Source organism: Lycium barbarum, chromosome 3, assembly GCF_019175385.1.
Source record: "Lycium barbarum isolate Lr01 chromosome 3, ASM1917538v2, whole genome shotgun sequence".
Lineage (NCBI taxonomy): Eukaryota > Viridiplantae > Streptophyta > Magnoliopsida > Solanales > Solanaceae > Lycium > Lycium barbarum.
The window spans coordinates 7246196-7257985 of record NC_083339.1 but is presented as its reverse complement, the minus strand read 5'-3'; the positions used below and the strand labels follow the sequence as shown (position 1 = coordinate 7257985).

Genomic DNA, 11790 nt, shown 5'->3' with positions numbered 1-11790 from the left:
GAGTTTATATATTCTAAATTCTAGAAAAGACACTTTACCGGATCATATATAAAATATATTTTTTTTGACAAAAATACATTATTTAGGCCAAAGCTATTTGTCCAAAATCATAAAGTAAACTATAGCTCCGCCCCTGATAGCAATACCCAATGAAAAAGGAAACACAAGTTGGCCAAACATAGTACACTTCACTTGACCTTTATTATTAATACAAACCTGAAGATGCAACACAGCAGATAAAAAAGAAATAGAACAATGCAACCATATTACATTTTCCAGACAAAATGAGCTCACCAGACCTTTTTTTTTCAAATAAAATAAAAATAAAGTTGAAATATTCCTCTTTACCTATAAGTTTACAGGAAACTAAGTTCCTGTGCGCTCAAAGGTGTGAATCTAGAGATCAGAGTTCAATTTTTCCTCATCTTCCATAGCATTGGTGAGAAAAGTATGCAGTAATTGAACAAGTGGGACGTAGTAGGTACCCGATAAAATGGTCAAACACACTCAAGTTAACCCAATTACACCACCGCATTCATCAACCCATAAAATAAAAGCGACAGAACAAAGTAACACACTTATAGTAACACTTACTTTTACCGGATTATTATTTCACTTGAAGATGCAACACAACAAAAATAAAAGCAAGAGAACAAAACAATACAACCGTATTACATTAACGTCCGCTGGTAAATACTTTTTAAGCACTATTTACATAGCGGCACACCTTTCTAATTTCACCTTGATCTCCCGTAAGTGGATTATTTTCAGACAAAATGCGCAGAGCCCTTGCAAATTGATCATGAAAATAGCCATTATCAGCAGCCATTTTCTCCACAAAAGGAGAAGTATTTGGATCAGTAACCAATTCTTGGTCTACAATTAATAGCCCTTTGTTGCTCAAAATGTTCTTGTAGTACATATTGTCTAATATCATTGGAGTTTCACGATCATTTCTTGAGTATAAAACTTCCTTCGGGTTGGGATCCGGCGTTGGGCATCGGCCTTTAAGGTACTCGGCGTAGTCAGGGTCGATAGTTGGATCGATTGTTGGGTAAAGCCTGTGGACTAAATTTACACAATGAACTCGCCCTACAGAGTGAGCCCCTGTATTTTCATGTACATATAAGTTGGTTAGTAGCCAATTTAGGTTAACTGATTAAAAGTAGTGGTAAATATCAAACGTTAAAGCTTATTTTATAGATGAATACGATAGTTGGATATAAGTGTTGAAACTAATACTTTCACTATTTCAATTTATGTGACATGCCCCTCATTTTTAGTGTGTCATTAAAATATGAACTTATGCTAACACCTTCAAATTGTAATAATTGGCTTACGGTAATGAAATTGTCCATATATGAAAATTAAGCCCTTTATTTTGTTTTATAAATGTAGAAGAGTTTGAAATGTTAAACAAAATTTAGAGAGATGATTTACCTAGAAGAGCAACTGTTCCTTCAGTATCAACACCAATTGATTGGAATTGAGAGAGCACAGATGACATGGAATCATTATGGTTAGGAATGTAATTCTCAACTTCTGCTAAGTAACTCTCTTTGCTGTCTTTCCTCCCTGTTCTCATTTCAACACGTGGCCCTCCTAACTGTGACACAATTGAACATATTATAACTCAGTTCCATAAGGAAACTGACACGGAGAGTAAGAAAAATTACTCTATTAATAATCCTTTCAAGGTTACATAAAAAAATTTCACATTGTCAATGTAGTATCTCACACAACGTTAATGTTAAAAGGCCAGATGTGGTGAGTACTATAGTGTGAAAAAACTTATACTATCAGGTCAGTTGAAATGTAACTATACATGTAATCGTCAATAAAAAGATGAATTAGCAACCTGGAAAAGACATAGGAGTATTAATTACCTGTTATAACATATTAAAATACACTACATTGGTAGTATAAAACTTCTTTGCACTGATTAGTGTAATGTTTCACCCAAAATTAATGTTAAAGGGATGAAGTGATTGATTTACCTTCTATATACCAATCGTGTAAAAAGAAAATTTTTAAACTATTAGATCACCTATACATGGATGATCGTCCATAAAAAGATGGATTAGTAAGATGAAAATAAGGTAGGATGGGGTGAGTTCTATAGTGTAAATTATTTTTTGTTACTATCAGTTTACCGAAAGCATAACTACAACTATTCATCAGCAAAAAGATGATCAATTAGTAACCTGAGGAAGATAGGTTGATTAATTGTTACGACAAATTAAACTACACTAATAATGTTAAAAATTCTTCGCACAATCAGTATATATAAGTTAAATTTGATGAACTTACCCAGAGAAGACCATCCCTTGCAGAAAGAGCAACAATATCAGCACAAGAAACAGTGTTTGGACATTCACTTTCAAGTGCCTGTTTAATAGTCTCTATATACTTAAAATTCCTCATCCCAAAATTCCTTGGAGATTCCTTCTCTGATTCCTGCCCATTTGCTGTGTCCAAATATACCGATGCATCACATGACTGCAACGACAAAAACCATATTATTTAAATTGTCAAGGGATCTTTATATAAATAGCCGATTGGATTTACTGTTTACTTTTCTTAATCGCTATACATAAACTATACGCTGATTATATACGGTTATACACATAGTATACATAAATTATACATATATTATATATCCACCAACTATTTTTAATTTAAACAATTGGGCGTGCAGTTATTTAGATTAATTCTTCATATATAATTATTAATTATTAATTACCATAACCATGCAATCATGAAAGAGATTTCTGATCCAAGAAACTGCTGTATTGCCATGCTTGTGGTACAAGGTTGCCACTTGTTCTTTGATGATCTCCTCAGCTCTTGGGCAACTCTTTGAGTAGTAGTTCAGTTGGAGCTCACTTCTTACTGAAATTAATTAAGACTTAGCTGTCAGTATATATGAACATAATTACTTGATATCTGTAATGATAAGAGATAATAAGTACTTTGTGGAATCAGTTGAGCCGTATAAATTTAGTTTGACGTAATTTTTTTTAAAAAGTACTTAAGTTACGTGGACTGACAACATATAATATCTTTAATTACACCATCAGGTTAAGTTGCAGACATCAACATGTATTCCCTCCCTTTGAATCCATATACTACAATTTGAGTTAACATGGAGTTTAAGAAAGAAATGAAGATTTTTAAGACGTGTGATCTAAACATGCTATACCATTTATGTGGCTGTAGAACCTTTGAAGTTTGTGGCCTTAAACATGCTATAACTCTATCATTTGTATGGTTGGGATAAAAGTAAAATGAGAAGAATATATCGTTTCCATATTGAGAAATTTCATTCATTTTAACAAAAATGTGTCACATAAACTTAAATAAAAGCAGTAATTTTTTATACCAAGCACGATATGATACCTCAAAAAATGAAATAAATAACCTACTATAACCGATTAAATTGCACTAACAGTAAAAAAAAACTTTTACTCTGTACTTAAAAGATATAGATTTGTAAACAAATGTCTAGTCGAAATTTGAAATAAATAAGATAGCTCATAGTAAAATTTAGATATAGATTTGTAAACAAATGTCTATTCAAAATTTGAAATAAATAAGATAGCTCATAGTAAAATTTAGATATAGATTTGTAAACAAATCTCTAGTCAAAATTTGAAATAAATAACATCGTAAAATCTTAAGATAAAGGAGAGAATTACCATAATGAATTTGAAGAAGTAACGGTAATAACAGAAAGAGAAATCTTGAGGACAAGCTGAAATGATTGTACTTGTTGGCCATATCTCTGATGTAGTGAAGTCTTGTACTTTGCCGAATATTTTGCTCAATTTATATAGCAAATGTTTTTCGAATTTTGTACTATTTTTGAAGTGGAGGAGGAATATTGGATTTCAATTGAAAATTTGTTCTACTAATTTATTAGCAGCCACCCAGCCACTATGTTGGACTTCTCGGCCAGTAGTTGTAGTCCCACTGAAAGAATCTGTACTTCATCACAATTTTTAAAACAACAATAATTAGAAAGATAGACAGATTGGTTTAGCACACAATATGATTATGCAGCTGAAAGTAACTTTATCACTTCGACTAATAGAAATATGCCTTTTTTGAAATGCACTAGGGTGAAAATTTATTCGCATTCAGTGTTTATAACGAGACATATAACAAATGTAAGACATGTATTTTAATATATATAATTATCATGTAATTATGATTAAATAATATGTATTCTCACTTAATTTTACCGGCTTGCTAAATTATTTGATTTGGTGTAAACATAAAATTGCAGTAAGTATCTCTAATCTCGATTTGAATTATATATCCAGAAAGATCCGTTCTCAGCTATTTCATGTTGCCTAGTAGAAATGTGTGATTATCTGAAGTGAATTCTCTCTTTTGTAATAGATGCCAATTGAACTTGTTGTGGCCCATCGACTCTGAAGGTGACGGCCGAAACACAACAGCTACAAAAAACTCTTCTTTTAGAGGAAACGACTAAAGTGGAAAGAAAAGGACTAAGCATTATGATAAGCCAATGTATTATTAAAGTGTGTGGCTATCTCACGTAAAAAGTTGAACTGCTAAAGAAGTCATAGTTTGTTTGCTTGATTATATCATCTGGATGCCCTTTCATATGCTACCTTGATTCCATTTATGGGTCAAACACTTAAAATTTAGTCTCTATATTGTGATGTACAATTAATTAATCTTTAAACCAAAAAAATGAGAGCAAAACTTTACATTAATTGAATCTAATGAAACAACTAGATTTTTGTATAACTCGAGAGTGATCTTTTTGTTGGTTTCTCTACTATGATCTAATTAAAGTTTCGCTCTAATTTGAAGGTCCAATTAATAGTCTAGAAGAGAAATAAAATATTCTTAACTTAAAGATATGATCAACCTCACTAATAATGCCTCCTAGTCAACCTCAACTATAGGCATAAGTGGACCAATTATTCTTTTCAATATCGGTGGCAATTAACCATTTATGAACAAAAAATCATTGAACAAAGTTTATGAGTTATTGAGCACGCGAAACAAATAGACATAAGGACCACTTCGATAGAGGGTGTTATCTTAACTTTAACATCGCAAAATTACAAGTTGGGAACTTTGTGTGCTATGAAAAAATTGCACTTTTGTCCTTTAAACTGGCTGGTCTTTAATTTTTGTCCTTCAAAATCGAGTTGGGCATAAATTTTTTAAGAGCGCAGGACATAATTTGTGAAATATTATAATGTGAAAATATAAATTTATGCCCCGCGAGAAAGTTATTTGCTTTGAGGTGTAAAAATTAAAGACCGGCACAAAATAGGGGCAAAAGTGCCAATGACCCGTGTGCTATTCCCTCCCCACCCCCACCAAACCTCTCGACTTTAATTAGGTTGACAACCTCTAATCAGTCTAGTATATGTTTCAAAATTACCTCGGGTCTCCATTAAACACGACCCCGGGTCTCCATTAAGCACAACCTAGACCTTTTGTTGCTCCGAGTTGAAACCGTGTCTATTGATTGAAGCCTATAATCTAACCTAGTGATGAAGCAAGGTGTCTTCTGATATCCTTTCTCGAAAAAATATCCTAATTTAAGTGTGAAAATATATTCAATTAAAAAATATAAATACTTACTAGATAAATGTCTCTAGGCTGACACAACTTGAATATAAGGTAAATATCAATTTGAGATACAAAATAAAGTTGTAAAATCCGTGTAGTCTTAGATCTGAATCCTATTACAAGCTGAATAGTGATAATACATGGATCACCACTTATATAAAATTATGTGTGCGCCACTAGTATAACACTTCCTCTATGGCCTCATATAGCTAGGAACAAAAAATTGTTCATTTTTATTTGAGTTTTGGGTGGGGCGGTTCATGTGCAATACTGAGTACTTGGTGCTTATATAACAAGTAATTTGAAATTTGGATTCCTTTGTCTCTCCTTAGTAATTGGTGGTTAAGTTATAAATTGAATGAAAAGCATCAGTTCTCAGCCACTCATTTAGCCTTTCAGCCACAAAAAGTGCTAGCTTCTTGCAAATTAATTAATATATTCTCACTTGTGGTGCACACACTGAGATTAGTGGGAAAATTATTACTCTATTAAAAATTCTGCAAACTTCGACCACTTGTGGTCGATTTTTTTCCTATGGTCGAAATTTTTGATCGAAAAATCCCTTTTTTTTTAGTAGTGGTAGTGATTGGCTAGCTATTTCATTGCACTCATATTTCTAAATATAATAATATAATCCTCTAATTATCTGCATTACTATGACTAATCAACAAGAGATCGTGCTACTTGTAGTCCAATTAAGTATTAGCTATGATTTAAGGATTAGTTAATGTAATGGAAGTTTGTAATTTTTTGTTAAAGGAAGAAGAAAAGAGGATTGAAGTATTAAACTATTATGCATGACATCAAAAAAGTAGAAATATGTTGTTTAGGTTGTTGAAAGAAGCTTTTGGCTTCTACCAGTAATTAAGTTTGGCTTCTACTAATAATTAAGTAAAATTTGAGTTTAAGTTCCATGTGTTGTCAGTGTTTAAAATTTGATATAGCAATCAAGGAAAAAAAAATACAATAGTCGATTCCTGATAATCTAACAATATTTTATATTGTTAGTGTTTATTAAGTAAAATCCATTTAGGATATTATATGACCATGTCATTTGAGAAGTAATTAAATCATCGGACTGCAACTTGTCTACTTTATGGTTTGTCAAGATCCAAGTCAATTATATTATTGTGATGACAATCTTTTCAAAAAAATAATCTTTTTTATTTGTCTTTTGGCCTAATTAAGGGAGATAGGTGAGGAAACACATAAATGGACTAGTTTGTCTTCTTTTACCTAATAATATTCCTATTTATCCAAATATAAGTACAATTAAATGACAAGATTAGCTAATCAAGAGAAAATAATCATATAATCTTAATTAGCACTAACAAATGGAGTATTAGAACTGCAAGTCTCGTGGTTACAAGTTCACTTTACACCATCGAAGTCCATGACTCAAATTTCACTAACACTTTCCATCGTTCTTTTTCCTTTCCTTTTCCTTATATATGTTGGATTCGCTCCAGAAACAATTCTTAAAAAAGAAACAACACTAACCTATATAATGCAAATCAAGCAAAAAACAAATTCAATTGAATTTGAGTTAAAAGAACATCTAAACAAATGACCATGTATTATAACAAGTGGGTGTATTACTCGAGAGGAAAAATATAATAGAAAAAAAGTAGAGGAAAAAGATATAGAAAGCAAACCTTCAATGTTGTAAGAGAAAGCAAAAAGAAATTGTATTCTTCTTCTTCTTTACGAGAAAGGAGACTTTGAAGCTGATATACAAAGGTGTCTACTGTCCCATCCATTTATAGAAGATTGGCATAGCGTGGTCAAATTATATAAAATTGATTTTGATTTTTATTAGTTTTATAAATCTTCCAATTATTTTATTTTTCTTGAAATAGGACGATCAATTATAGACAACGCATTAAATGGTACTCGATTATTTGTTTATTTATTTCATGAGATCATTATTTAGGATTTTTTCTTTTGTTTTTAAAATAAAAATGTATGAATCTCTGATACAAGCATATTTGATTAATAAGACATTTTCTCTAACTCAATACTAGGACTGTTTGTTTTCATATTATCTAAATTTCTATCTTTCGTTTTTATTTAAAAATTAATAAATACAACATTTATATAAATACTCTAAAAATATCAGAGAAAATCTGAATTAAGTTAATTTTCCTCTATAAAATTAAGCACTTTCAATTGCAAGAGAGATCAACCACGACTTAGACGATATTGATTGAACAAACGCACTGTTTAGACGAATATTACATCACATGATTTTCTAAAAGGCATAATAAAATAGAATGAAAAGGAATATCCAAGTCAAAATTTAGAGAGTATGCTTCTTATGGCTACTTCTTGAATCTCTCTCTCTTTTGGTTCGACTCTCTTGATTTTTATTTTTATTTTATATATTTTACCTTTTTGAATATTTGTGATTGTATAGCATTTTTCTTTATAGGAGACGATACGAGAAAGGAAATAAGAAATAGTTTCGGAAATATGAGAAGAAATTAGTCGTGACAGTAATGGATAAAATAGTTATAAAAGGTCATTTTAGGAGGAATCGTCCAAAATGATTTTAAGGCTTCACAAACGATTTGATTGAACCAAATCTAGAGCAGATAAAAAGGTTAAAATATTGTTTGACTATACGAAATGGTACAATTTTTCTCGCCGCTGAAGAAGTGTCTGGTTCCTACTCTTATTAATGTTATCAAAGTGATCCAATTTAGCCCTTATTAGCTAACGATCGCAACTAAAAGACAAATTTAGACGGTTCTCAAGGTCCATGGCCAAACGACCTGATTTAACCTAATCTAGTTAGTAAATAAAGGTAGTACAATCAAACTTCTCTATAATTATCATTCGTTATAAAAACATTTCACTAGAACGGTACATTCTTTATAAAATTATCGATCTATAACAGTTATAATAAAAATATTGTGTAATTATATTTTGTAAAAAATATTTATGTATAAAAATAAAAAGTTATTGTTAAGAGTCAACTGTTACTTGAAGTGAGATAGAAGAGTCAACTGTTAACCTCTTAGATATCCTTCAAGGAAAGTTATTGAATTCCCTTTTGTTGAAAGTTTGAACAATATTCTTCGTAATTCAAGCGTAAAATTATTACTAAGAGATTGAAATTTACGAAACAACCTACAATTGTAGTATTCTTACATCAAACTTGAAATATTTCTTTATCGGTATGGTACAGCTACTTATGGATTTATTAGTCTTTTTAATTTTTATTTAATGAGATATGAAAATCAATTGAGATTTTAAAATTAACAAGTACATTATTTTCGTTTATATGTAGCATAAAAACACATAGAAATAATTGTCTGCGTACGTTTGCTTATAACAACTAAGTGAGATCTAAAAATCAAATGTCAATATACATACATAACAACACCTCATTATAGCAATCATGAAATTTTCGGTCAAACGTTGTCATTAGAGAAAGGTTTAGCCGTAGTAAAAAGGGAAAAAAACAAATATAATAAATGGGTTGAGATCCGATCCGGATCCACAATAAAGTGAAAACAAACAGGCCCATTTGTATTTCTATAAACTAGTTGACCAACAGAGTTCACGGGATCTGTTTTTCTTCTATTGACTAAAAATAGATCAATCTCACAAAGTTGCATATTTTTTATTTGTATTTTCACTTTTAAGAGCTTGTGCATTAAATCTGCTTTGCATAATCACGTTACATAATTTTTCAACTAGAAGATTTTGTTGAGTTTAAAGTCTACAAATGCATTAAGTGAAAGACTTTAAAGGTGAAGTATGAATTGGGAAATGGAGGGAAATGAAAGTTTGAAAAATAACCTTTCAAGTGTGCACTTCTCTCATATTGGTGGTTGAAAGTGTTATGTGTGTGTTTATATTAAGTAACACATTCTCTAGCTCATAAAGGGTTGAGAAGAGGACCACCCCTCGCGCCGTTGTCGTCGCTCGGCTCAGCTTTGGATTTGGTCAAATGATTTGATTGATAATCTTTTTGGACCAAATTTATTTTATGTCCATTTTCGTTATTTAATATTTCCAATCCCCACATTAATTAATTCACGCGAAATTTAACTTAATTAATTAAATTTGCGGAATTAATTTTTCCAACGGAATTATTTCCCAACAGACATAACGATGACCAACGGTCATCTTCTTCACCAAACAGGCACTTTCACTTCAGAGGCTTCGCCTCATTTTAAAGATACTGTAACAGAAAACTGACTCTGAAAAACACATTTTTTTTCTTTCCCCTAATACTGCATTCTTTTCAACACCAAAAATCAGTAAGTGTCATGTGATTGCTACCATTCGTTGAGTTCGCTGAAATTCTGCAATTTTCATTGTCAGTATTGCAGAATAGAATTTCGTTCTATCCTGGGAAGAATTAATCCAAACCTTTGGCAACTGTGAGGGGATTAAATTCTTTAAGGAAATACAATTTACTGTGGGCTCGAAATAAACATATAGTTCTTTAGTTTCTGTAAACAGATTATAATTTGATTAACAAGAATCACAAACTTAAAGAATTTAATAATTATACTTCTGTTTCATCTAATATTCTGTTCTGGTTAGAGACTAAAATCCTCGGATTTTCTACTCCAGTAATCTACTCGATTTGAAGATATAAAAACTTCATCGAGATTATTACTTTGTGTGTTCGATTAGAAGAATATAAAAACTTTATTGACATTATTACTTTGTGTGTTCGATCAGAAGAATACAAAACCTTCATCGACATTACTACTTTGTGCGTTCTATTTATTGATTCTGGTTCTGTTTTGTTGTCAAACAGAAAATGGTTGATAACACTGCCGAGAACGCTACTGGTGCAACGACCGTCGCCTCTTCCAGTCGCACCACAACTGTCCCTGCAATGGCTGCGGCAAAGAAGCCCGGGAAGTTTTCTGGCATAGACTTTAAACGCTAGCAACAGAAAATGTTCTTCTACTTAACAACCCTCAGTTTGCAAAAGATTATTACTGAGGAAGTTCCTGTTCTACCAGAAGAGACACCGAACAACGAGCGTTTCATCGTGACGGAGGCATGGAATCATTCTTATTTTCTATGTAAAAATTATATTCTCAATGGGCTGGATGGTGGTCTATATAATGTCTATAGCGGCTGTAAGACGTCTAAGGAATTATGGAATGCTTTGGACAAGAAATATAAGACCGAGGATGTTGGGTTAAAGAAGTTTGTTGTTACGAAGTTCTTGGACTGTAAATGGTAGATAATAAATTTGTCATGTCGCAGGTCCAGGAATTTCAAGTGATTACACATGATCTGCTTGCGAAAGGAATGGTAGTCAATGGAGCTTTCCAGGTTGCGGCCTTTATTGAAAAATTGCCTCATTTGTGGAAGGATTTTAAAAACTACTTAAAGCACAAATGTAAGGAAATGACATTAGAAGATCTAATTGTTCGACTTAGAATTGAGGAAGACAACAGATCTGCTGAGAAGAAGGCCAATGGCAAACAAGCAATAATGGGGGCAAACATTGTTGAAACTGCCCCTACAAGTTCAAAGAAAAGGAAGCGGACTTCTAGAGGGAAGAATGTTCCAAACAAGAAGAAATTCAAAGGAAGTTGTTACAATTGCGGCAAATTTGGACACATGGCTTCAGACTGTCATGCTCCGAAAAAAAAATAAGGAGAGGAAGAAAGGTCAAGCCAATATGACTGAAATGAATAATGAAGTGGATAATCTATGTGCCATGTTGTCCGAATGCAACTTGGTAGGTAACCCGCGAGAATGGTGGATAGACTTGGGCACTACTCGCCATGTTTGTTCTAACAAGGAATTCTTTTCTTCTTATGACGCAGCTGGCCCCAATGAGACGATCTTCATGTCCAATTCTGCTACTACCAAAATCGAGGGAACAGGCAATATTGTCTTGAAGATGACGTCTGGAAAGATTGTGACGCTCAAGAATGTCCTTCATGTTCCAGAAATGCGAAAGAACTTAGTCTCAACTTCACTACTAGTCAAGAATGGATTTAAATGTGTTTTTGTTTCTAATAAGGTTGTTGTTAGTAAAAACGATATGTATGTTGGAAGGGCTACCTCACAGAGGGCCTTTTCAAACTCAATGTAATCTCAGTTGATATGAATAAAATTTCTCCTTTATCTTATTTACTTGAGTCAAATAGTTTATGACATGCACGTTTGGGACATGTTAATTAT

General features: G+C 32.1%; 1 protein-coding gene across 1 annotated transcript; it reads right to left on the bottom strand.

The window, feature by feature from the left end:
- Window positions 1-578: 578 nt before the first annotated feature.
- LOC132630079 (peroxidase 21) lies at window positions 579-7394 on the bottom strand. Its single transcript, XM_060345610.1, has 6 exons — window positions 7275-7394; window positions 3699-3982; window positions 2744-2892; window positions 2311-2499; window positions 1441-1606; window positions 579-1107 (listed from the first exon to the last, which is right to left on the bottom strand). The coding sequence occupies exons 2-6, from the start codon at window positions 3778-3780 to the stop codon at window positions 701-703; spliced, it is 993 nt and encodes a 330-aa protein (XP_060201593.1). The 5' UTR covers window positions 3781-3982; window positions 7275-7394; the 3' UTR covers window positions 579-700.
- Between the last annotated feature and the right edge of the window lie 4396 nt (window positions 7395-11790).